Here is a 27,928-nt window from a genome sequence, read left to right as displayed (position 1 = left end):
TTGATACTGTAGTTTGGAGTCACCCAGACTTAGAACTGAATATAGCGGCTCACATACATCGATCTGAACACTTTTTAAACCTTCATCCCAAAGTCTCATGACGTGTACATTCATGTAAATAGAGTCCTTCTATTTTTATAACAAGACAACGACAAGATGGAACTTAATTCTCTTTTAATTCTGCTGGAGGCTGCAGAGTACTTGGAAAGAAGAGACAGAGGTATTTTCCAGCTACATTGACAAGTTGACACGATTTCTAGGCTAACTTTGTGAATGGATGGCAGCTAGTTTTTATTTTAATCTATCATAATGTGAAGTTGTGTGTGTGTGTGAACGTGTCCTGTCATAGTGCAGGTATGATGTCACTTTACAGACAATAGGACATAGAGCAGACGATGATGGGTGCACAACTCGACATAAATGTAATATTGATACTATTTAAAGTAGATCATTTATTTATGAAGTGTGTTTGCATGTAGTTCCATGTAGGGCATGTGTTATGTATGCTGTGGTTTTGAATATAAGCTCTTCGGAAATGAGTAAACAAGAGTGACATTGAAAATATGAGGCAGTATCGTGATGACAGATAATCGTGCATTGTCATATAGCATGATTCGACTACATTGGACGGTGCTGACGGCTGTGCAGTGCACATTATAGATGTATTGGGAGCAATTGCATTCATGATCGATCACGTTGTTTCCCCCTCTTGATGACACGTTATAGTCTCTACAGCTTTGGGTATTTTTTTTTTGCCAAATGTTTCTTCTTTTAAATATCCTTTCATTGATTTTGTCTTTCTTTCTATAGAGGCAGAACATGGCTATGCGTCTGTTTTACCATATAGTAGCGACTTTTCCAGAAAGAAAACGAAAGCATCGCCTATCTCCAGAAAAGCTCAGAACAATAGGTAATATATAACCCTTGCTTTCTTTTGTATTTACCACGAAACACACATATATATACACACACATACACTGACACACACACATATATGCAAGAGGAGAGCTGTTTTCATGCACACTGCCATCTTTCTGCTGCCTGGGTTGGGCTCTCTCTCTCTCTCTCTCTCTCCTCTCTCTCTCTCTCTCTCTCTCTCTCTCTCTCTCTCTCTCTCTCTCTGTTTTGGTCTCTCCAATAAACACTGCCACGCGTACACTGTCAACTCTGCTGCTGCCCCCTCTCTCTCTTTCTCTCTCTCTCTCTTTCTCTATCTGTTTCACACACCTACAACCCTCATCATGCTGAGAAAAAAAACACACACACCACACATGCACACTGCCATACGTTTCTGCACCCCTGTCTCACACTGTTGTTGTCACATGTGGAAACCTTTTTAAAAGTCTCGTTCTCATGTGGTGTGTGTGTATGTGTGTATGAAGTGATGTTGCATGAAAGTAATCGTCTCTAACTCAGGGGGTCCCCTCTCGTCGACAATCAACCATCTCCTCCCGGCTAACTAGCCTACATGCCGGTTTCGCTTTTTGTGGTCCGACCGGGCCACCGTAGGTCATAGTTTCTGAGCATGTTATTCCTTTACATACTCTGCTCATTGAACTTGAATTAAGGCGTTACTCATGAGTTTGACCCCACTTTTATGATGTCAAAGTCTGCAACTTATACAGACATTGCTGCAATTAAGACTATAAACTGACACAGGAGTGTATTACATAAGTTATTTGATTTAAGTTTCAGTTTCGGTTTAGTGGAGACTTAAAAAAAAAAAAAAAAAAACATTTAAATGCAGGATACTTAACTCACATCTGTAAGATTATAAAAACTTAATCAGCTAAAAGGCCACAAACAGGCTCTTTATTTTAAAGCACATCCCTCTCTCTGTAAGCAAGCTACCAAACCTTCACCTATCTTACAACTTGATCCCAGGTTGAATTTCTGAGAAAAGTGAAATTCCTAATAGGCTATAATGTTCCAGTGGCCTCTCAAACCCCACGATTTATCCAACTATTAATCCAAAAGCATCCAAATTTGTTAGCTTCTTTGACTAATCTTTAACCTGACTGATCCTTTCAGTTTGTTTCTAAGTATTTCACACCATGTGGACCTCCACTGTGTTGCCCTGAAAGAGGGTTTGCATTGATTGCATCAGTGTGTGACACACCCTCATCAGGAATCCCTCTCTTCTGACACAGCATGACCCCAATTTGGGGCCTTTTACATGCTAGGCTGAATGCATGCAAATATCTTGTCTGCAGGATTAATCTGCAGGTGTGTAACAATGAGCTGCCTTAACTACATGTGTGTTTAGAGAAACCTTGTCTTCCTCAGCTCAGTTCTATTCCCAACAGCACTTGCACACCAAGATCTAATGGAAAAAGTAAAATTTCCTGTTGGCTAATATTAGTTTGGGGAAGCTCGGCGAGCACCATTTCCTCAGTAGTAAGTCTGAGAGTTACGTCAGGGCATGTACCACTGGTTGTGTACTCTACTGCCATAACAACACTTCTTTATAAAGTGTAGAGTTTTAAAGAAACAACTGAGAACACAGCCTTGTCCACATTCTTTACATACACACTCAGAAACACTCACTTATTCACAAGCTTCTCTCTCTCTCACTGTGTGTGTGTGTGTGTGTGTGTGTGTGTGTGTGTGTGTGTGTGTGTGTGTGTGTGTAAGGGTGTGTGTGAGGATGTGGCAGGTGGGTGTGGTGGTTCAAACAGACACTTCAGCACTGTGACAAACACCAGCCCACCATCAGGCTCCACACACCACACCTGCTTTTCCCTCTTTTTTCTCGTCACAGCGCTGATGGCAAAATCCCCAATTCCCTTTACGCTCACCCACAGCTCTCATACATTCTCCCCCTTTTTTTTTTTTTGTAAGAAGCATCAACAGGATGCCGGGGGGAGGGAAATAAAAACATGTTTCATGTTTGAACTTAAACCCTATTTTCACTTCAACAGAGGCTGGCTGTTAGCTAAAACAACTCACAATGATTTTCTTTGTTGGAGCAATAAACTGAAGCTATGATTTCTGAAATCATGATCACGTCCACAAATTAAAGTGGATAACATGTTTTGCCATGGTGCAATGTTAAGGGCGTGTGAAAAAAGATACACACACGGGAGTCTATTTCTGAACACAGAGAGAAAAAACCCAGGAAAGGTTTACTTTGAAAGTCGTGGGCTGTTGTTAAATCTGAATGTTTCTATAAAAAAAAAAAAAAAGGGAAACCTGGAATTTAACTGGTGAGAGTTTTCCTGCTTCACCTCCCTGTTACTGAAGGGATGAAATTAAACTTAAATATAGCGCAAATGAGAAGAAAACCCTTCTTTTGTATCCTTGAATTCCCTGGAAAAGCAGTGACACACACACACACACACACACACACACACACACACACACACACACACACACAGAAACACACCTACACACATACACACACAATGTTCTCTGAGGGTAAACTCCCACAGTCAATTAAAAGGGTGATACCAGGCAAATGTAAAGGCCTGCGATCATCAGAGTCAAGTTTATGACAGCTCACCAGATTCCTTTGCATGCCACACCATTCCTTTACATAATAGGTAAAGGTGTGTGTGCGTTAACCTGCTCTTATTACAGGTCTGTGAGCATTCCCTTCCTCTGCACTCTCCTGTATGATTTCCTGGTCGTGCCCTGTGCTTTGTCTGGCAGGTTTTCCCCTAATATGATCAGGTCTGAATAGCAGCACTTCCTCCTATGTCTGCCTCTCATTCAGGTTAACACACCAGGTTAACAGGTTAACAGCAGCAGTGTGACATTCTGGGTTCATTTTGTGCAGACACGACATTACCCAAGTCGCACTGTAACCCTTTTTTGGTGCTGCTACCTCCTCCTCCTCCTCCTCCTCCTCCTCCTCCTCCTCCTCCTCGTCCTCGGCCCAGCTGTGGGAACCACTGCTTCGCCAGCACAAGGGCTCTCAAACTGTGGAAAAAAAACGAAAAAAAAAAAACTGAAAAGGCTTGTTGTCAGTCTGGGCCTTTGTCGCCACTGTTTTTGTTTTTATTGCCGTCGTATCCATGACGGTCTCATGAACAGAGGGCCTGTTTCAGACGGACTGCAGTGCCCTCGATGCACACCCCTGATAGGGACTCTCCTCGTAATAGCCCACACGCTGAGGAATTTCTTCAGCAGCTACTAGGCCGCCAGACGTCTGAGTGTGTTTTTAGCCCGCGTGCACGCTGCTTTTAAGCCAGCGTGCAACAACAACAACAGCAGCAGTGTGTGCGCATGCTGTTTGTATGTGTGAGAGCGGGTAGGGGGAAGGAGGAAAGGAGGGAGGGGTGGTGTTGTGCAGTGTCACAGCTCTCTCTGCTCTCTCTCAGGGTAACTTTTGCCCTGTGCTGCACGCTTGCTGGCAAATGTCCCACGTACATGCAGAAAGATTTGAAAACTAGACTCTGTTTTTGCACACTTGTCATAGATGTCTGTCTCTGATATGTGTGGAAGAGCATTGTGTGGCTGTTTTGATGTGCTAAATGTAGAAAACACAGCCTGTTATGAATGGATACAACTTTATTCTAGCATTACAAACCTTTAAAGCCACAGAGGGAAGAAAGAAAGAGAGAAGCGAGGAAGAATCAAAGCCTCTCTTTGATGTGTTTACTCCCTTTTCCTTTCTGAACTTCTTGCTGTCATCTTCAGATCTGAGCATTTTCTAATGAAGCCTCTCACCTTGGGATTGTTCACCCCATCAAAATCCTACCTCTGGTGTCACATGATGAGATGCCTTTGTGTAGTACTTTGACATGACTTTAGAGTCTCGCACCCTTGACACTCATCCTTCTTTTCTGTCTGTCTGTTTGTCCTTCCAGATCATCGCACAACGAGCTGGAGAAACACAGGTGAGCTGAAAACTGATGCTCTCCGACACACACACATAAACACACACACACACACACACACACACACACACACACACACACACACACACACACAGACACACACACACACACACACACAAACACACACACACACACACATACACACACTGCTCACGTTTGTCTTGTTTACATGCATGTCATAACAAACTCGTAGAAGGTATGCACGTGACAATTCCCTCCAGATCGGAGGTCATCTTCAAAGAGGTGTATTCAATTAATTCCTCGTGTCATAAAACGGATAATGAGCTGATTTCAAAGCGCACCCTCATGTTGATTAGATCTGTCTCCATTTTACGCTTTGAAACTCGCTGCCTTGTATGTAGAGGGGATTCCTGTCAGTAATGTGATAATCCTGCCCAGACTGACGCTGTGAGCGCAGGCGGGGTAAATTCTGGCCCTGGCTAGTCATTCGTCCAAACTGAGAAGCCCACAGATGGCACAAACACACAAACAAACTCACATGCATCTCACTTAAGCTCACAAATGTTTGTTTTTTCCTCCTTTTTGGGTTACAACTTCCAGTGTTGTGACGCTCCAAAGGGATCCAAAGGGGGCTTCTTTTTTCCCTCAGTCACTACTTTTTTGTCTTTTTTGCTTCAAGGTCTGTTTCTTAAAAACTGCTTACCAGAGAGGATTTTAAAAACAGCTGATGTGGCTATCAGCATGTGAGCAGAGGCTGGGATGGGCCTGTTTTCATTTTTTTTGTATAAGGCTGCATGTGCATGACACACACACTGTCACCCACGTTGAAGGGGCCGGGGTTTGCCAGTCACATGTCTGTGAGGGAGTGAGTAATACCCCGTGTGTGTAGAGCGAAGAGAGAGAGAGAGAGAGACAAGTGGAGACATATTCCTCCTCTGACCTGAGACACACAGAAGAGCCGGGCTGACTCCACTGCAGGTGTTCAGAGGGTTAAAGTTACCTCATGTCCGATGACGGGTGTGGCTGGAGTGACGTCCAGTCAAACTGACAGATGTACCAGGAAAGTTTGTCATAATCAGTTAACACACTTCCCATGTCATCACTGTGACCACACATTTCCAAGAAAGATGTTTCTTTTCAACTCAGAGCTGTGACACGTCTGTGCTGATGAAACATGTGACTTATTTTACTTGTGCATTCACTTTTAGACCGTGATGTAAGAGCTTATAGACGTAGAATTATGTTCAGATGCTCTGACAATACTTCATGTTTATCCATGACTGTTTGCACGGCTAAATTTCTACCTTCTTCTTAGTAATGACAGCCCCGGCAGTGACGAGGTATTATTGTAATCCATTGCAACATCCTGATTCAACCCGTTTGGACCTGCGGCCGAAAATTACACGCTCATTACTCGCACGTACAGGTGTTAAGGGTCTAAACTGTGACTTCAGGCTTTTGCATGGTTATCTATAGTAGCCATGGATGTGGTGTGATGTCTGCTAGAGATGTGTAACCACTTGTATTATGTGCTGCAGTTTTTGATTGGTCAAGAGGAAATGAACAGACAGCAATATTGACCCATTTTGATGCAAAAATGCAAGATGTACGCTGCGTTTAGCTTCACAAATGTGAGGACTTTTTGAAGATTTGATCTCCGTATGTTACATTTTGAATATTTTGTGGTTTTAATTTCATGTTAGGAAAAAAAAAGCACATCAAAGACCTCTCTCTTTTCATTTAACAGGCATTTTTAAATAGTGTTCTAACATTTTTTATGACAAAACTCTGACTGTTATCAGATCTAAATAAAGACTCAGTAAGACATTGACTGAACATCCACAAGAGATTAGCTCCAACCACGCAAGTTCGCCTCTTAACACAATGAATCCGTCATTGTCAGTGTCCTCACATGATCTTTGTCTCTCTGCTGCTGATTCCTAAGAAAACCTAAAGTCTGCAGCAGCTGTCCTGTTCGACCTGTTTTCACGAGTGTGTGTGTGACCACAGAGTCTAATCTCCAGCAGACCCAGTATTGCTTCTAAAAAGGCTCCCACCTCCCTCAGGCCCTGGAACGCCGCTGCAGGGAGGTGGTGCTGCTGTCTGAGGCCTGACTCACTGTCTTTGTTTGGTCATATGCCGGTGTGTTTGGTTCACACTGGTGCAGCACAGAGCCATCCTTGTACTGTACGTTCACGTGGTAGACTAGGTGACTGATTAATGTCTGGTTTCAGCAGAAGGCAAGGATTTTATCGGGAATAATCAAATAGTGGTTTGTGAAAGTTAGTGGGGCAGAGGACACATCTTTATTTTTGTCAATAACTGATCGCCTGTAGTGAAACCAACATTCTTTTTTTTTAAAACCAGATTAAAAAAGTTTGCCACAGAACATCTAAATTTAGCAATTTGCTAAATTTTTTGCTTCATCTGTCCCTTCCTGTGGATCTTACGCATGCTAGGTGTCTCCCATGAAGCTGCCTGCTGCCCTGGCAGCCGCTCACATGGCACCCTGCATATATTTGCGTCCTGTTATCAGAGTGAGACGTCTGGGTGTTTGCCAGCAGCGTCCCACTTGCTCGTCTGTCCTGACTCGACCTGCTTATCTGCTACCGCCTGAGCACAGCCGCCACGGCTCTGTTTAGCCCAGCTCCGCCGTGACTCTGCTGATTTTTTGTTGAAAACATCTTTATCCTCGTCATTACTTTGGCACAGCATCATCAGCCTGACATGTGAAAAAACAAAATGCACCCGTGTGGTCGGCCGCCACTGGCATCGCTTCCTTCCCATTTCTGACTCTGACACCACTTTCAATCACGCCTGTGACAGCTTTGTTTCTTTCTTGAGAAATTACAGAAGTTTTTCTTTTCTTCCCCTGTATCACCTGTTTACAGGAAATCTGAGTCCTGTGCTTTAAAGGGCTGCTATCTGGTATGTTTGTGCCGCTTCCCTCAATTGAAAAAAGGATTTGCAGCTCTATTTTTAACCTCTGCAGACACAAACACCGCCCATGTCTGTCAGGAGCTCTCGCTTTCGTTTCTCACTCGCAAAGTTTGCAGACTGGTTTCTACAAACAGTATTGACTTACAATATATATCACACAAGGTTTACAATGTGCAGGGAGTGTGTGAAACCTACTGAACCTGGCTCTGAATTGACATGCATGTGAGGGACACAGGAGCAGGCGCTCGCTCTGTCACGCTCTAATCTTCTCTCTAATTAAATTTACTCTCCCGGTGTCTTCTACTCCCAGCTGTGATGAATGACTTATTTGGCTTTGAGGACCTCTTTCCCCTCGAGTGAAGCCCCTGTGTGTGTGTGTGTGTGTGTGTGTGTATGTGTAAGCCCGGCTTAGGTGTTTGAGTTATGGCTGTGCGTGTCAGCGGGAGGGAGAGCCCTGAGTCCACAGCCCCTGTTACTTCACCTTCTTACCTTTTACTTCTCATCTCTTACTTTCTCCAGAGACCACATCTGTTTTTTCTCTTATTTTTCCCTCCATTCTCCTTTCCTGGCCTCCTTTTTTGCCCTCTGAAAATGCCTGAGTCAGCAGAAACCCGAGGCAGAAAGGCAGAGCTCCCTGCACACAGAGGGCCTTTATCACTCTTTACTGGTCCTCCTGCTAGGACTCATCCGTGCCTGTCCGTCTGCTTTTGAGGTATAACTCTTCTCTAGTTTATGTGGATGAAAGCCAGGGTTTGATGGGCCTGTTAATCCTGTTGATCTGCATTTTAATGAGGATTATAAACTGCACAGCTATTGTAAACATGTTAAGCAAAGGTCATATCAAGTCCACATCCTGCTTTCAGATGCGTTTCACTTTGAAGAGGTAAACGTCACAGTTTGGGCAAACCGATCAGAAAACATCTTCATTTACTGGTTTCGGTGCAAGTGTGGCATTCACATGCTCACATGATCGCACGTGGCTTAACTTCCTTAAATGTCACACTGCCTGTTACATTCCTCGTGTGTGTGCAGACCTGAGGTCATTAGGCTTGCACGGGCAGCTAATAACCCGCAGTAATGAGTGATCTCCTGTGCATAGGCTGATCATAAAGACACGTGCACACCGTGAACAAATTTGTGGCGACGTGTTTTCAACATGAAACCAGCGAGAGTTGACCTAAGAGTGCTTTAGCTGTGCAGTATGAAAAAACCTCATCACGGTCATTTTATGACTAGTATTCATTTATGAGGGACTGCAAATACGAAGAAAAGAGCAACAACCTAGAAGCAGGAACGATATGCACTTATCATGTTTTGCTGAAGGTTACGGTTAATTCCTTTCTAAAGCACCTCAAAACAAAACCAGTCTTCATCAAGGTGCTTCACAAGAACATATGTTTACACATGCAAGCTTAAAACCATAGACTGTATAAAATATGGACGTGTATCTGTGACGTCACCCATCTGTTTCTGAAGCGCTGTTTTGGGGCCAATCGTAAGACGTAGATGTAAAGACACGGGCTTTGAGCCTCCTAGCCAACAGCTACAGTGTTCCCTCCTGTCAGTCAAGTCAGCTGTGCCTCTCATTGGAAGACTCATAATCTCAATATCTTTGAAATTGCAGCGTTAGAAAAAAATTCACCCCCCGTAAAGTGTGTGTGCCGATGGAGACATGAGCTATCCAGACTACACTTGTTTTTGTACCAGGCTGTAAACATGTTTATTTCTGCTGTAAAGATCGGCTTTTTTGAATTGGTGTGTATGTGGTTTACGGTACTTCCGGAGCCAGCCTCAAGCGGATCCTCGATGACGGGCAGTTTTTAGCACTTCCGCATTGGACCCATATTTTTTTAGACAGGAGGTTGTGTCTAACCTGTATCTCTAGTTAATGGTAAATATCTACTACCCAAATGTAAACAAGCAGAGATGACAGATTAGATCTTGTAGTGCGGCATCTTTGGTGGTATTTTGATCTAAAAAATGGAGATAAAGTTGGATGTAAACACGACTAGAGCAATGTGTAACATGCACACGCAAAACAAAAACCATAGCAGTAATAATCAACAAAAACATACAGTAAACACTTAAAATATTTTATAGGCATTAACATTTTTTTATGCAGTCATCTACTCTCTCTCTCTCTCTCTCTCTCTCTCTCTCTCAACTGTGTAAACTCCACTAACACCGTTACGTTCAGCCAAAAGTCCCAGGACATTTGAAAAGTACTACCTCCCAAGCAGGGGCATTTCAGGGGGGGAGATTATCTACCCTTGAACTAAATTTAGACCCTGCTTCCTCCAGTTGAAACACATGTAGTTCAGGGGTAAAGTCCCTAGTTCCGGGGTAAAATTCCTGCGGTCGAAAAACGTCTTTGGGTCCTTTTATTTCTTTAAATTAGGAGGGATTATTCTAAATGATCAAACCCCTTCACTAACCTGTTAACCTGCAAGAAGGACCAAGGGCTGATGGTGCTAGCTCTGCTATTGTTAGTCACATTCAGCAAACCAATTTAACAACCTTTACCTGCAGTCTGTGATCCCGTGTTTAAAAAAGTCGTGTTTAGATTTAGCTTTCAGTGTGTTATCTTACCTCTAGACTAGTCGGCTAGTTGGAATAGGAAATGAGCTGCTCGAGGAATACCCGAGCAGAGTGAGTTAAAATAGTGCAGCCTGGATGGTCGGCCTGTTGGTGCGTAAATGACTCATTTCAGAAACGGGGATTTGCTGTGGTATTAACAGACAGTTGACACATTTCTGTCCGCCTCAGACGTTCTCTGTTAACCTGAGGACTGACTGGTTTTGTCCAAGTTATTCATTGCAGTCAGTGGACATAGCCTCGGGGCAGACTGGGTTGTAACTTCTCAGAGTCAGTATACGGACAAAGAATAAGAAAGCGGCCACAGCTGGAAGTCAGGAGCAGAGGTCACATGTGGAATTTTGGCACCCTGAGGTCACCGAGCCTTGAGAAACTCACTCAGGTCACGTCTGGCTGCTGTTACAGAAAAGCTTGCGTGTGTACTATCTTGGGATGATTGTTTGTAGATCTATGCTGACTTTTTGTCCTCTGACACAAGAGATACTTTACTGGATGACGACAACTGTGGACCCACATTTCTGTGTTCCTGCTCCCTCTCAGGTGTCTCTGCTGCTGCTGCAGGGTGCACCACATTTCTGTGTCAGTAAACTCGCAGCAGAGCAGAGCAGAGCAGAGCAGAGCAGCTGATGCTCATAAAACAACAGCAGTGTGGGATGCACTTTAACAAGGTGTATGGTTTAGGGGGTTGAGGAAAAACAATTAACCAATTTAGGAAAAGAAATCCTGAACACAGGGAGAAAAGGAAGGTGAGCAAAGTGTATTTCAGTTTGGTCCAAGAGGCCCTGAGGAAGAGAAGGACGCTGAGACATTCTCAAACATTGCCGAAAGGGAAGGCAGTGTAGGATGTGGCTGCTGTGTGTGTGTATGTCTGTGTGTGTGTGTGTGTGTGTGTGTGTGTGTGTGTGTGTGTGTGTGTGTGTGTGTGTGTGTGTGTGTGTGTGTGTGTGTATGTGGAGCAGGCAGCTTGAAATTCAGGTCAGCAGAGTATGCACACATACGCTGGAATGTAGAGTTAAGTAAGAGAGGCGGTTAAGGGGGAGAGCGTGTGTCAAAAAAACGAGCAGACCAAGGAGAAGGTCTGCAGCATGCACACTCTGTGCTGCTTGTTTCTTTGCCAAACGTGAAGTCACAGGGATTTTATTCCATTATGTATTGATAGTTTTGTTGTTTGACATGATACAGGAGCGGTTAGTTACTCTTTTTTAAGGTTTATAATGTGTGTCTCTTAAAAAATGGACAAGGAGTCTTAAAAATGTGCAGATGTTGGATCTGCAAAATTTGCCAAAACCTTCCCCCAGAAGTCAACCAAATTTTATTGCCATAAACCTGGAAGCTGGAATCGCCTCTCATACCACCAGATTCCTGCCTGTTAATCATTGACAGGGATTCATTATAAAAACCTCCTCACATCAGGGGAATGTGTTTATTGAGCTGGCTGAACATGTCTCTGCTAGTCCGTCCAACATTTGCAGATGTACTTTTCAATGCACGCAGCGGAAGGCAATTAATGTCCAGCTCTGTCATTTAACATCGTCCTGAAATGATTCAGAGACACACGGAAACGTTACTTCAATCCGACCCCCCCTCCCTCCTTCTTCTGTGTTTGCTCACACGCTCTGCTCTTTAACTTCTGACATCTGTTTTTGTTGTGTGAGCTGGCTGTGCAGAAAAAGGGATTTTGTAATGATCCGTGCCTGCACAGGGGATTGTTTCAGAACATGAAAAAAATAAAACGAATCTAATTGCGAGGCATTCCTGAGCACGCCCAGTGGAAATTGCAGTGAAATACTACGACAAGGAGAGAACAACGCAACACTCCTGTTTCCTGTGTTTCAATCAGCAGTAAAGCATGCACAGCTCGTTATTGAGCGTAACTCCACGAGTAGTGAGGAAACCGGGCACCTCCCCTCTTGCTGCGCTGCTGTTGTGGTTGTTTGCTTCTCGCGTGTGAGAGCAGAGTCATGTGAGAGAGCTTCGTATTCCTGCCGTCAGGAGAGCCTGTTTATGGGGGGGACTTGTATTTGTCTGTCTCGCCTTGCAGTTGTCAGCACACACACAGAGAGGACGGGCGTGGCATTCCAATAACAGAAAACAAATCCAGATAAACCCTGATGAAGAATTTTCAAATCAGCGTGATCAGAAGACACGTGTGTGTGTGTGTGTGTGTGTGTGTGTGTGTGTGTGTGTGTTGCTGACGTGGGCAGCTGATTTCACACGAGCTGCCTCAGTGCTGTCTTGTTTTTCTACCCTCTTGTTTTTCACAGTCAGAGGCATCAGATCTCTGTTAAATGTAAACATGTTGAGGGCAGGGCAGCCGGGTGACAGGGAGACAAATGAGGGGCTGCTGAAAGGCCCAATGCGTCTGTGCCTGTGTGTACGTCTGCGTCTGTGCCTGTGTGTGTGTGTGTGTGTGTGTGTGTGTGTGTGTGTGTTCACCAGCTGGCCCCTGGGAAAGGGTCCTTCACCACTCCAGCAATTCCTCCATCTGCCCCGTACTCCCCAGGAACCTGCCAGCCAGATGTGGAGCCACTTCCCTGGCAACCCCCACATACCAGCACCTCAACATACTGACCCACGCTCACGCAACGCAGACACACTTTCACTTCACATGACGGAGCGGGCTGTAAACAAGGGAGCCAGACGCTGAGAGTTTTAGCTTCAAGGGTTTTGGAACAACCTCTGATATTTTGAAGACATCCTCAAAAACAAGGATATTCATACTGTCTTTGGACAAATTACAAGTCAGGTAGCAGGTACCTGGTCCAGCTTAAGTCATTTAACTGCATTGTGTGCACATGCCTGTTGAGAAAAATGTCTAAACTCAGCAGGTCAGATTTCATTTTTGCAATGTAGTCACGCTGCTAGATCAGAGCAAGTGCGCCTGAAGAGTTTTGTGTTATAATTACTGATAAAAAATGATGGCCAAACCCTTTTCTAACACGATCCAAGTTGTAATGAGCTGGGAGTATCCCTCAATCCGATGAAACCACTCTTCTTTTGAAGCTGTCATGTGACAAACCCTCCTCATTGATTCACTGCTCATTCTGAGGTGTAATTATTTAATTATCGTGCCCTCTTAAAGCCAGCAGCCCACACCGTGAATCCTTCACGCTGATGTGTCTTGTGGGCCCGAGTCAAAACACCCGAGGCCGGCTATTGCGTTTTCTTTTCTTCGAACCCAACGGGGGAACAAACCGAGTCAGCTCTTGCATCCAGAGGAAACACTGCTGTGGTGTTTCGGACGACCTCTGACCTCAGTTTAGCGGCTTTGGCTCCTCGCCAGACAAGCCACTCGGTCCTGCGCGTACGGGTTGAGGAATGCGCTGGGCTGCAGCGAGATCATTAAACAGCGCAGTGAGTGAGGGGTGAGGGCCCGTTGTTTGCACTGGCTCGCCTTCTCAGGCCCTGCAGCTCTTTGTGTACCGATAGATCTCCAATCACAGAGCCCGTGGGACCCGGCTGTCATCAGGACAGTGTGTGCAAACCATTATGTGGACACTGTGAAAACTTGTCTTTGGTGCAGCATGCATAAATGTCTTATGTTTGCTTCCACCAGGCTGCTGCAGATACACAGACTAAAGACACGGAAGAGGCTGTTCTCCTTCAAAGTGTGAGCACATCTGTGAGAAAGGCCTGGTGTGTACTCAGTAACCTTGGAGCATAAGTCAGCAGTTTAATAGCTTGTTCCAGTTTCAGCAGCGTGAAACTTTCTGACTGAAAGTTCCTTTTCCCCCCTCCTCTGCCTTTCTGCCTTGGCTTTGTTTTGGCACCGGTGTAGAGGGAGGAGGAGGAGGGGGAAGGAAGGCCGCAGATCAGACACAAATCATCCCGTGGTACTCTGCACGTGAGAACCATCAGGTGGTCATGTCCCTGCAGACATGTCTTCAGAGCAAATCTAATTGCAGATTTACTATTTGAATCTGAGCTGCAGGGAAATTTTAGTCTGATTTGTTTGTGTTTCTATAGCAAGTTTCATTTCTAGAAATGTCACAGAAACCCCTCAGTGCTGTTTGCTTTTTTTGGGTAAAGATCATTTACACATATCCCATGAGTGTTGTGTCCCTCCTATTCCTCCAAAACCCTGATTGTCGCACCCCTTTGAACTTGTAGACAAAAACAAGTCGCAAAACAGAACCCTTTTGTGACACTACACCAAAGGTCTCACACTGCGGCACTGTTCATGACGAGGATATCAAAGACCATTTTGAACCTCCAGACAAATGAGAAAAAACTTAATGTGATTCAAGAACACGTGGAGCCAGCGGTGCAAATGGTCTGCTCAACTTCATGGACACAACACTCATGTGGTGCCACACTTTGCAGGGCTGTTGCAGGCAATCTGATAAACATCGCGTGACAAGGGCTTGGCTTAGAAATAACAAACGTGAGTGAGGGAGGGTCTTAACCCCACTACAGATCGCTGTAAGCTCTAAAAGTAAAAAGAGTGAGTGTGTCTTGTGGCAGGGGAACATGTGCTGCAGGGAGGTGCAAGGCTGCCAGGTTTATCCAGGTCCTGTTTCATTTACGCATCGGAAACACTTCCTTTTGAGCATTGCAACAAAGAAGGGGAAAATGCACGGCTGAAGAGGAGGAGAGACTGAGCCCAGGCTTTTTGAAACTTCAGATAGAAACTCCCCTCCCATTCTGAGATGTGAAGGAAATATTCTGATGGGTGCTGACATATTGTGCTGGTGGAGCCAAGAGAGTGATGTCACACCCCTCCTGCTAACCAAAACCCATATTAAACTCACCAATAAAATGTTGAAGATCCCTCAGGTGGGTACAGTCCACAGCAGAACAGATTCCTGTGTTGATTTGAAACAGGCACTCATGACTATGGAGAGTTTGGTATGTTTTCTCATAGACATATGAGAGTAGATGCTGCATTGGCTGCTGGGGGGCAAGAAATACGGCCGCCATCTTGGTCCGGTCATCCTACCCATGATCCTACCTGTAAACGTAAACTGAAGCAGCAGAGACTTCAAGATGCCAGATTACTGTGCGGTAAAATACCTATCATACATCACATATATCACATATCAGAATATTCTATCACTATTAAGCCCACTATGAATTTTAAAATACGCCGAATCATGTGTCCTGTATCATACCTAAAAAAAACCTGCATGAAAATTGGTTCAGTATTCAGTGAGTTATGATTGATTAAATGCGCTGACACTTAATTGCGTCTGCCAAACAGATTGCTCTGAGTGGAGTGGGTGATCGGACCAAGATGGCGGCCCCACGGCTCGTCAGCGCCTATAGGTTGTAGCGGTCGATGCGGCGTCTACTCTTTATATGTCTATGTGTTTTCTCCTCTACTCTGCTAAACTGGTACAGGATGCTGCATGAGCCCACATTTGTCAACAGAGCTGTCAAGCATGATGTCATAGCTTGTCCTTTTAGCATAAAACAGCTAATTAAACCTAAAATAAACACCTGTGCAAATGCATGTAGCATTATAAGATTTAGAGGCCATGACAGAAAGCATATTTGAGGAAAATTTGACGTTGACTTTATTTTATAGTTTGACCCATGTTCCAGCTTGCTTCAAGGCTTGTACTGCAGCCAGCCACTTGGGGGAGCTCTGAAAGTTTTGGCTTCATTATTGGTAGTTGTTTTGCCGTCTCTTGTTTTTTTGTTTTGAGTTTGAGCAACAAACGTTGTTAGATTTGAGGTAAGACAATCCACCTTGTAGTACCCTTAATGCTCAATTACAAATTCATTGTGAAATCTTTAGTTTTTATTTGTACAAAAAACAATGTTAGTTGTGTGGGTGATTTTCTGTCCTTTTATTGGCTGGTAGTGCTGCAAATTGAAGCCAATGCGGAAGTGTTAAAAATTGCAGTTCTGCGAGTGTCCGCTTGAGGCTGGCTCCGGAAGTACTAGAAACCACATACACACAGATTCAAAAAAGCCGATCTTTACAGAAGTTATAAACATGTTTACAGCCTGGAACACTGTAGCTGTTGGCTAGGAAGCTCAAAGCCCGCCTCTTTACCTCACAGTAGCTCAACAGAAGTTAGGTTGAGTTCCACATTTCCAATATGGCTCCCGCCGACGATTGACTTCAAAACAGCGCTTCAGAAACAGATGGGTGACGTCATGGATACTACGTCCATTATTTATACAGTCTATGGTCGTCACCCAACATGTGACCCAAACACAACAGAAAGGCGTATAAAGAATATTCGCCAGGTCCCAGTCTCTGTGCTAAGTTAAGCTAATCTTTTTCTATGTGGGGATATATTGAATAATATACTGATATAATACAAAAACCTTCTCCACCAGCAGAACTTCTGAAGAGCACTGGCATGGTTAGCCTCTGGGTCACCATGCACGTTGAGTGGCAGGTTGTGATGGGGTGAAATGAAAGAGGTGGTAGTTCTGAAGCCTTGAGTGGCACACAGAGCAGACATTCATTTTATTTTCATGTGGTAAAGAGTAATGGGGATAGTGCACTTTTCTGTTCTCTGCCTGCCAGGTAAAATATGTGGTGAGCACACAGGTGGGGCCTGACATGAGCAAGTCAGTAAAAAGTGTGTGTGTGTGTGTGTGTGTGTGTGTGTGTGTGTGTGTGTGTGTGTGTGTGTGTGGGGGGGGGGGGGGGGGGGGGGGGGGGGGGGGGGGGGGTTGTCAGGGAGAGTATTTGGGGAACGCCTTGTTTTTGTTTTTCATTACAAGGAGGGAAGGGGGGGTGCAAGATTGTTGCCCATTGGCTCAAGTTACCCTTTGGATGGTGTGTGTGGAGCTCTGCCTAGTGCAGCTGAGCACACTGCACTCAAAGAAGCCCTTTTTTCAACCCAAGAGACAGTCATCCACTAGCTCGGACCCCGATCTCTTTCCAAAAAAAGAGAGGAGGGAGGGAAAAACACTCCTCTCCCCCCTCCGCTGCAGACCCCCAGCTCCTTCCTGCCTGCTTCCCCTGGCTGCTCTCCAAGTGCTTCATGTGGCTCGACTGGAGCAGGTTGGAGGTGGGCCCCCACCCCTGTCCTCAGAAGACACTTGTTTTCCAGCGGGACGAGGGTGTGTTGGTGTTGGCAGGGTGGAGCAGTAGGGTGGAGGGGTGTCAGTGGATGGAGGGGGGAGTAGGGGTGGAATTGCCCCCTGGGAGAGGAGGAAATAAAAGAGCGAGAGCACTTTCACACGCCCTTCTTTCTGGGAGCGCCTGTATGCACCTGTAGAGAGGTAGAGGTGGTTCCAGGGCACTTTTGCGAGTCTTTTCCAAATGTTTTTTAAAAATCGGGGGCATTTTTATTTCTTGGCAGGCACTATCGAATCCCAAGACAGCTGTAGGAGTTTGGATTATTAAGTTTGGTCTGTGAGACTGTCTTGATGCCCTGAGGGCCGTCTCTGGCAGACCTCTCAATGAAACAGACCAGGCTGCTGAGGGGTCCAACTCCATTTGAAAAACACAGGCGACGCCCTTCCTGAAAGAGAAACAGGGAAAGACTGTGTGTGTAGAGTGTAGAGTGTGTACTCACTGTGTCCTCCTGTGAGTCGACCCTGGAAAGCTTAATTTCTCTGATTAGGTTTATTGTGGTCGCAGCGATGGCCAACGGAGACCTCGCATTGTTGGAGTTTGTTTACCGTTCAGACAGAGTTAGCCAAAGGAATGGGAGAAAAAGGGGGGAAGGCGAGCTGGGAACAAAGAAACGGTTCATGGACAAGCTTGACTAATGGACGATTGAGAGGCCTTTATGAACAAATCTGAATGGACCAAGGACAGACAGGGGTGGTAATCTGCAGATGAAAAATGTTGTGAATAAAAGCAGCCCTTTGACAGAATGTACAATATCCTTTCAAAGTCAGAGATTTACTTTGGCTTCAGTATCTTTGAATTAAACGTCAGAATTGTGCACCCAGTGAAGCGCTGTTTACTTGCGGATCCAGGGTTGTTGGCCTGTGGGGCTTTGGCAGGGATGAAGGGTTTTCCAGGGACACAGTGTGCATCTTGAGTTCAACCTTAAGTTCAAACTTCTCCAGGCTGTCACTTTAGTCAATAATGATTTGTGCACCCGATGACTGCGCATCGAAAGACTCGCTCCACCAAATGGTTTCTCAGACGGCAGTGATGGACAGTGATAAAGCCCCAATAGAGAGTGCACAGATATAGGTCAAACCACATTCATTATATGTAGTGGGGAGTCCTGTTTCTGCATGCTTTTGCATGTTGCAGTTGAGTTGAGGTACTTAGACGAACTCTTGCTTCATGATACAGAATCTGAGGACAAATACACACATTACTTTCTCTACATATCTATAAATGTAAAGGATCGTCTCACTATATTATAAGAACATATAGAACAATACATTTGAAGGTAGGTATAGGTTTTGTTGGGAATTTTTCTTCCTTTAGTTTTGAACTGCAGAATGATGAGAATGCATTCCTTATAGTTATTAAAAAAAAAAAAGTTCAAAATCTTCTTTATTGTTAAGTATGTGAAGGGGGCACTGTGGGAAGAGGGGGCAAAACAGGGAGAGTTCAGCATCCTGACTGCCTGGTGGATAAAACTGTCCATCAGTCTGCATTATCAGAATTTGAACATGTGATATCAGTGAGACTCTGCACCCACTCATCTCCCTGATCACACACACTCTCATGCTTAAAGTCACAACTGAAACCTGCAAAACATCAACCCTGATCAGGTTCTCCTCAGCTGTTGTTCTCACCGCTCTAGCATGTTACCCCGGTACAGGAAAAGAACATGACAGTCCCAGTGTTGAGTTTCTGCCCTTCAGGGACGTGTGCACATAAGCTCCCGTCAGTCTGTTTGTGCAGCAGCGTCTCGCTTTTCCTGCCTCTGGATGTCTGCTCACTCGCTCTCTCTCTCTGTGTGTTTGCAGACGTGCGAAACTACGGCTGTACCTGGAGCAGCTGAAGAAGCTGGTACCTTTAGGTCCGGACAGCACGAGACACACCACACTGAGCCTGCTGAAAAGGGCCAAGATGCACATCAAGGTATTAAGGGAACAACATAGAAATACATCAGAATATTTATTGCTTCCCTTTGACTAATATGATGATTAGTCTGCTGTTATCGTATTTATATTTTGTTAATTTAACACATTTTTGGAATTGTGGAAAAGACAATATTAAGACGTCACTGCAGTCTCTGGACATTTACATTTTTTCCAGACATTTTTAATCCCAGCTCAAATATTTGAAGTAGAAAACATTAACAACCCCAAAGTTCAATATTTCCTCTTCTTCAACTTCATCAGTCAAACAACAAACTTATTCTCCGCCTCCAGCGTTTCTCTTAGCTGTTTGCTTTTCTTCATTGCCGTCTGTAAGTGTTACATTGTTTTCTAATCTCTCAATCGGAGCGTTTCAGGGCCTGCCTGTAAAAATGCTCCAACGTCTCAAAGAAAAAAAAGAAAAAGGCCAACAAATGAGTCAACAAAGTGGAATACACATGGCAACTGGAGACTGATCCTTAGATATGTGAAATGAGATAATCGGTTTGTTTAACTTCTTCTTCGTGAATCATTTACCATGGAAGTTTGCACAAACATTAAGATGTTAAAAACAGCATGAAGCAGCAGGATGCCTGAAGGAGAGGGACTGACAGAGATTTGCACATCAGAGGATGAACAGTCATGTAAAAGTTGAGTTTAGTTCATACTGTTCCGATCTCGCCGTTTACACGCAGCAGCATTGTGGTTTTGTGAAAAGTCCAGACGTATGCGAGTTTTAACCCTTCATTTCCTGTTTATCAAGCATGTCCTTTCTGCTTGAGCACATGCAGCCTATTCTCGACAGTGTGCTTTTCTTGTATCGTGAGGAAACACATGTGCAGTTACTTTGATTCACCACTGAAAACTTTCACATGCAAAGTGGTGCAAAATATAATCACACATTTAAATGTTTAAAGGGAACGTGCACTTTGCTCCTTGTAAACAGACAAACCTCACACAGCAACTAGGCCACTTCCTTATTGCATGTTTTTGTTACACGCCTTTATAGAAACCTTTAAAACTATTTGTTGTCAGTTTTAACATTAGTTCTCTAGCAACAACTAAAGCTCCTGCATATAACATTAATCTAAATCCTATTGAATATCCTCAGTGCCTGACATCAGGAGTTTTTTAATGAACTTTGATGATTTTTGGGTGGTTTGGATTCCTCTTGCACGCTAGTCCAAAAATGGATGACAGCAAAATTTACCAAGTGCAACCAGAAACACAAAGATAAAAAAAAAATCAAAGTTTAAAGAGAGACTAGAGATGGATATATTTGTTGCTACAAACACTATCATTGATTTCTGTTTCTGTTTGTGTTCTTGTGTCTGTGCAGAAGCTGGAGGAGCAAGACAGGAAGGCTTTAAATGTGAAGGAGCAGCTGCAGAGAGAGCACCGCTACCTCAAACGCCGCCTGGAGCAGCTTTCGGTGTCCGGATCAGTTGAACGCATCCGCACAGACAGCATGGGCTCCACCATCTCCACCGACTCTGAGCAAGGTATGCTGACATTAGGTAGTAAAAAAAGGGCACTGCTTTGACGGTGATCAACCTGCTACAAGAGCTACCGCCCCTTTCAGTTTCTCTTACAACCTCTAAGTTTGCAACGTAAAGCTGGACTGTATCATGTGGACAGTGATGGGCCTTGTTGTGGTTTGGGTTTTATGTAACTATGACAATGATGTAAATCAAATGTAGATCTCCTCCACATTAATGCAAAACAAAACCCATCAAGGCATGCTCAGACAGGATGACACGAACAGCCTGAATTTGTATCTGTTTGCAAACAAGTGCTCAACACAACCATACTAGTGATATTATTCTATTATAAACCCCTTTGGAGCTGCTGCATTCCCACACTGTGTGACAGGTGAAAAGCTGCTGCATGATTAGTGGCGGTCCTGTTTGCAGGGTCGAAGGTTAACACCTCAATTTGCAGATAACAAAATCTTGCTTTCCCCCTCAGCTACTGATTCTGGGGGACTTGTTGTCACATGTTCTACAGGTTATGGCATTGTCAACAATTATGTTAAATACAAAAGTAGATTTGGTCGTGGTAGGGCTGGGAGATCATTTGATAATGATTATTATGGTGATGTAATTTTTCTCAATATAAATAGAAGTAATGTGCAATAAAAATCTGATATATTTAAACCTGTAATTATACCCCCTAACCACTGGGGGGGTTCTACAACTTACAATTATGACATAAAAAATCTGCCTTTAGATTTAAATGAAGAATGATATTTATTCAGATTCAGAATACTTTATTAGTCACAGAAGGGCAATTTATTATGATTATTATCGATACTAACTGATATGAAAAATATTATTATGATAACATCTTTTTCAATATCGCCCAGCTCTAGGTTGGGGGAGTTACTATAGACTGTATAAAATATGTACGTAGTATCCCTGACGTCACCCATCTTCAAGTGCTGTTTTGTCGTTGGTGGCGGCCATATTGCTGCTGTCGAGCGATTGTGACGTAAAGAGGCGGGCTTTGAGCCTCCTAGCCAACAGCTACAGTTTTCCCGCCTGTCAATCAAGTCAGCTCTGCTTTTCATTGGAAGAATCGTAATCTCAATACCTTTGAAATTGCCGCATTAGAAAAAATGAGCTATCCAGACTACACTCGTTTTTGTACCAGGCTGTAAACATGTTTATTTCTGCTGTAAAGATCCTCTTTTTAAATTGGTGTGTATGTGGTTTCCGGTACTTCCGGAGCCAGCCTCAAGTGGATCCTCGATGAACTGCAGTTTTTAGAACTTCCGCATTGGACTCATATTTTTAGACCAGAGGTTGCCGCTTTGGCATTACTCGTGCACAGTAGTACTACTTCTATATGTAACTGAATGCATAGGTCCAGAAACCCCAACAAGTATACTTAATATGAGGTGAGTGTAAGGAAGTGAGCAGGCAGGCAGTTTGAAAAAGTACCAGTCTGATAAAATTAGAGGTTTACTAAAAGATCAGGGGCCACATGTTTTCTAGATTGGCTTTGCACTGATTCAAAAATTATACTGACTTAAATAACTTTATTAAAGAATATGTAACATCACTATACATGTTACATGATACAATACATCACTCTATGGTCTCCTTGAGGTGAGACCGTTAGTCACACAGTAACACCTATGCTTTGTAATAACAGACGTCTTACTTCCTGTTAGCATGCCACCATTCGGATTTCTTTTGAGGTCGCCCACATGTCGTATGATCAAATTCTTCCCAAGCACAACCTGAGCTTGAAGGTGCAATCTGTTACACCTCAGAGTCACAGATTCCCCTGCAATGCCAGGTTAGGACAGTTACTAATCCCAGATGAGGTAAACACACATGCAGTTGTTTGTCAATGGATGGGGATTAGCCGTGTGAGCACAAAGATCCAGCTGCTTGCCCAGAGTTAATGGTAGCCTAAATCCCGGTTTAATCCAGCAGCAGCCTAATAAATATTCCTCACGGTCTGATGGAAATAAACAGTTTCCCCTCTCTTCTTCTTCTTCTTTTGTTTTTGAACAGGACTGAAAATAACCTTTTGTTCTTTCTTTTTTGGGTGCAGAGGTGGACATCGAGGGCATGGAGTTCACTCCCGGCGAGGCAGACAGCGTGGATAGTATCAGCGACGGCGAGGAGGAAGACCACTACAGCCTCCAGAGCAGCTCCAGCGACACCAGCTACACAGCCACACATTCCCACAGACTGCAGCCGCACCACTGTTAGACACCGCACGGCCATCCATCTACCAACCAGCGTCCTTTCCCACGCTTACCCATCCACCTTCCCCCCGACCATTGTCAAAACGCCAAGGCCGCCTACTACCTTCATCAGACCAGCCCACGATGGCGGTACACCCTCAACCTGTTCCTCCTTCCCTTGTCCTGGGTTTTTTCCAGGAAGCAAACGGAGCTGAAATGCCACTCAAGCCTTCCTGACCCCCTGACCACTGACCCTACCTCACCCTACTGTATCCTGCCTGAACCTGCCTCTCCTCACATGCCCTGCCCTTCCACTGCCCTCCTTACAACCCACACCTAGTGTTGCCACAGGCTCAGAGAGAGCAGAGCAGAATTTGTGGTTTTAAAGGGGACTTCTGTGGTGTAGTGGACAGCTTTGACTTGTTGATCAGGATTTGACGTGTGTTTATGAGTGTGTATGTGTGTGTGTGTGTGTATAAGAGAGAAAGACCGCTAGGGAGCATAAGACGAGACAAAAAAAAAAAAAAGAGCTCTGGTATTGAGGATGCATAAAAAGGTCAGGAATTAGACTGACACTGTAATGATTTGGAAATACACTCATCCACTTCTGTGTTGATGTTTTCAGCATCAAGCAGATAGCTTAGCTAAGCAAAGGAAAATAGCTAGCCTGGCAATCTCCAAAGCTTTTAAAACAACATTGTGAATTTGTTATGTCATGTTTTCCTCTGTATAAACTTACGTGTAAAATTGGGGTTCACTGCTCCTGGTAATGCACAGTTGGGCAGGTAAACCCTCATCAAAAGGCAACTTTGATGATTTTTAATTTTTGGTTTAAATTGAATCACTAAATTAAATTTTAATTGATATTTTGGGAGCTTTTGAGGTGCCAAAAGGCTCATTTTAACATTTTGGAGAGAGCCAGGCCAGCAGTTTCAACCTGTTTCCAGTCTTTATGCTAAGCTAGAACATATGTGAGGGTAATATCAATCCTCTCATCTAAGTTTCCTAAATGTAAAGCTGCTTTCCAGTTTGGGTTAAAGACCATCTGAAAAAGTCACAGTGCTGTTCCAGAGAATGGAGCATGTATATAGATGTACAGTTACTGTCCAAACCCTCATGTCTCCCCCTGGTTGGGTCACCTAACCACTACTCCACACTACTGACCACTACACTATAAAGACTCATGGTGTGGATGGACTACTATGATGAATACAAACTTACGGAGTTGCCTCAGAATTAAAACTCTATTCCTAAAAGATTGATGAGAACCTTGTGTCTCCTCCTCAGTAGCGAATTGATGTAGCAATAAATACGAGAGGCGGGTGCTTCCTCTGAGTGTCAAAAAAAGATTCTGGTGGACCATGAGGGGAACTGGGTGCTTACAGAGGGTGGACCTGCAGAGAAAAAGGGATTTGTTCTCCTTTTTCTTCTTCACTAACAGATCCTCCACTTTGCTCTCAGTGCCATTTACCCAGAGTTCATACTTCTGTACAGCTCTGTGACTTTTTTAAAGTAGCAATGAGTGATGTGTGTTTGTGTTTCTGTTGTTTGGTTTTGCCCAGATGAACAAGTCAAAGTTGCCCATGTGAGGAAAAATGTTAAAAGAAAAACAGCCAGCTCTTACTGATTGTTCTCTGTAGAGGTGTTCATGTTAGCAACTAATCACATTCAGTTTAATTTCTGCAACATGGCTGATCCCTTTAGGCTCTGCAGTCTTGCTTTTTCTTGGAGCTTCCGGACACAGCTTAAGACCAATGTAGTTCACTTTTTTTTGTTCTGTAACTTATGCACAATAGTCATTATTGACGGAGGAGGCGCTTCTGTCGCTCTCTGACCTTTTAAAATTCATTAGGCCTCAGTCTGCAGCAGTCTTTAGAGCTTGGCTTCCAAATACTTAACAAAAACTAGGGCCAGTCCAACATGGCCGGTCTGACCAAAAAAATTAAGAGTATGAAAAAAGTATGAAAACTTGCAAACAAAAAAAGCTACTTGTCACTTTAAAGTGATACTAGCTGGTGTAGTCTATATTTCTTGTATTAAATTTTGTATTATATTTTCCTAAATGTTCTCTTGTAATGAAAAGACAAAAAAGAGCAAGTATCTATCTATATATATATATAAACATATAAATATATAAATATATAAATATAAGAGACAGACAGATATGAGGCCAGGCTTGTTGAAGGGAGAGTGGGGGCAGGGGAGCTGATACACTGGCCCCTCTCCCATGGGTGACTCTTCTGCTGTCATTCTGTGCCTTGGTCAAGCCTTCAACCTCCCTCCTCTTCCTCCCCCCCTCACCTCCTCACCTTGGTCCCTACTCAGGTCACACTCCTCTCCTCCTGTTAATCTCATCCTCCTTTTAGCTTGTCCTCCAGCGGGGCTGAAACCATGCCAAAACACTTCCATGAGCAAAGGGGGACTTGAAGACAAGACCTCAAATGAGATCAGAATTGAGAAACTAAAAGAAAAAAAAGTGCCCCCTTTGGTCTCTACTGAAAAGCCGCTGTTGCTGTAGACCCTCGCCCCAGGTGCTCCCTGCCGTCTTGACGCCCACCGTCTGCCAGTGCTGCCGCCTCTGTCACGGAAAAATTGTAAAGGAAAAAAAAAAACACACTGGTTAACTCCCATGGCAGCTTCCAGTCGCCCTGAGCGGTCATCAACGGGGCTGAAAATTATCTGGGCTTGAAGCGTGTTAATTTTTTTTTTCTTTTTTTGTCATTTTAATTTTCTTGTATGTTGACTTTGTGTTTGTTTAATGGGAGTCACTGGGAGAGGAGAGATAAAAGAATAATCCAATCGATGGCAGCTTAAGGTGTTATCCTCCGCACTCCCGGTGGTCCGTCCCTTAAAAAAAAATAGTGTTACCCATAAATCAGGGGACCTCTTGAGACACAGCAATATTACCATCTTGTGCTTTCCGAGGGAGGGGGAGGGGCGGGCAGGGTTTTTAAGACAAGCAGGTGGTTCTTTTTTTTTTTTTATTTTGCTTTGACTCTGTGGTGCATTTTTTTGGTGACCAACTCTATTTTGTTTTGATGAATTTTACCTCCTATCTGCACTCTCTCCAAACACTGCAGGAGGGCAAAACAAACTAACAAGATTTTCTTTCTTTCTTTCTTTTTTTTTTATTTTTGAAAAGCTGTTTTTATTCATTTTGTCATTGAGAGTTTACATTCATGTCAAAAAAGATTTGTACATGACTGTTTGTAGCAAAAATGTCCTTTCTCAGTTTGTTGGTCAAACGAACAACTTCGGTAAACCACAGTGATGACATAAAGTTATTCTCTTGCACAGAACCTCCCGGAAAAGAAGTGACAGAGTGAGTGGGATTAGCTGACGGCCAGATATGAGATTATAATTTTTCAGTGGCGTCATTGAAAAATATACATAGCACACACACACACTCAGAATGAGTGGCTTAGGAGGACTTGGACGTGGAGACATTTAGTTTGGGCGCAGGATGGACGGTGTTTATGGAAATTCTTTTAATGATGTGCCTTGAAAAAGTTATTTTCTTCAAAAAGAAGCAGAGATTGTACCAATTAATCCGGACTGTTCCATCAGTCTCAGTTGCTTTTATTTGTAAGATCCCTTGGAGAGGGAGCTTAAGATGTTACCGCCTCCTCCTTCTTTGCAAAGAAGGGTAAACATTTATGTCAAGAAGCTGAAAGGGCTCTTCATTGAGCTGAGATCAAAGCGTAATTTAAGAGTCATCAGAGAGACGGGGGCTCAGATTAAAAACAGTTTCACTTCAGAGCAAGTACAGACAAAGTTTGATAATTTGCTTTCATGTTGCCATTGCACAGAGATTTACTTCAGTGTGTCAGGTTTTTTTTAAGAGCACAAAAGCACGGTGTGGTGTTCGGAGGAGTCAGCAGGCAGAGACGGTGAAGGTGTGCTATGAAAAAACAGGATGAAGCTGCGACTGTGGACGCAGGGTCAAGGCTGAGCACACAGATGAAAGTAGAAGACACCTTCCTCTGCCTGCTGAGTAACGGTGCTTATGAAAACCAACACAAGGACTTCCATGAAATATTATTCCTGCCAAATAAAGTCACTTTTTACCTTTCCATGCTGAATGATTAGGTCGTTTATGTAATTCCAGATGATAGCTTTAATTTTTGTAGGTATCCCGCTTTCCAGACCCTACCCTTACCGCCTTGTTTTTTTTTTCTCTCTTTATTTTGCATCTTTGTGCATTTATCGATACTCGAAAGTCAAAGATGGGTGTCACATTGTTTTCCTTTGAAACTCAAGGCTGCAGAGGAGGGTGAGCTGACCAGGATTTAGTATTGGAGAGGACAGTGGGGGCACTTTTGTTTGGGCTGATATACTGTGTAGGGAGAGTTCTGTGCCAGAGACCTGTGAATATGTTCCTTTTTAGCGGATGTGTAATATGCATTCAGAAGATGTTATATAAGTTCCTTTATTGTTTTTGTTTTGTGCGTGTGAGCGTGTGTACACGAGTACCTGGTGCTGGCTACATTTGAGCAAACACTTGAAGGTATTGTGTATTCTCTCATTGTAATATAATTAAAATGTTTTATACATAAAGTTGCCGCTGTCTCATTATTGACTCTTATTGTACTCTGTATGGCAGGGGTGTCCAAACTTTTTTCAAAGAGGGCCACATATGATGTTGTAAGAATACCTCAGGGCCAGTGGCTCCTATACTGTGACTTAGGAATCGTAAAAGTTATATATGAAATTTCTATTTAATAACAATCATTTAAAAAAAATCCTCAATAAAACAGTAACTAGGAAGTCCTCAGTTCTCCACAAGCCATGTAAACATGAGCAAACTTTATCTTCTTCTGGAGGAAAATGTTTTTCATTCGGGTCGGGCAATGTGGGAAAAATATTGTCTCATTATTTTCCTATGGCAGGATCAAGATCTTGATTCCATCACACTTCTTTTTCATGTTGT

General features: G+C 43.7%; 1 protein-coding gene across 1 annotated transcript; it reads left to right on the top strand.

The window, feature by feature from the left end:
- mxd4 (MAX dimerization protein 4) lies at positions 1 to 27,558 on the top strand. Its single transcript, XM_034688865.1, has 6 exons — positions 1 to 220; positions 811 to 910; positions 4,812 to 4,841; positions 19,185 to 19,299; positions 20,638 to 20,800; positions 22,863 to 27,558. Exons 1-6 carry the CDS (start codon positions 157 to 159, stop codon positions 23,021 to 23,023), a joined length of 633 nt encoding a protein of 210 aa, XP_034544756.1. The 5' UTR covers positions 1 to 156; the 3' UTR covers positions 23,024 to 27,558.
- Positions 27,559 to 27,928: the final 370 nt, after the last annotated feature.

The sequence above is a fragment of the Notolabrus celidotus genome, chromosome 7, assembly GCF_009762535.1.
Source record: "Notolabrus celidotus isolate fNotCel1 chromosome 7, fNotCel1.pri, whole genome shotgun sequence".
Lineage (NCBI taxonomy): Eukaryota > Metazoa > Chordata > Actinopteri > Labriformes > Labridae > Notolabrus > Notolabrus celidotus.
This window is presented reverse-complemented; position numbering and strand designations above follow the sequence as displayed.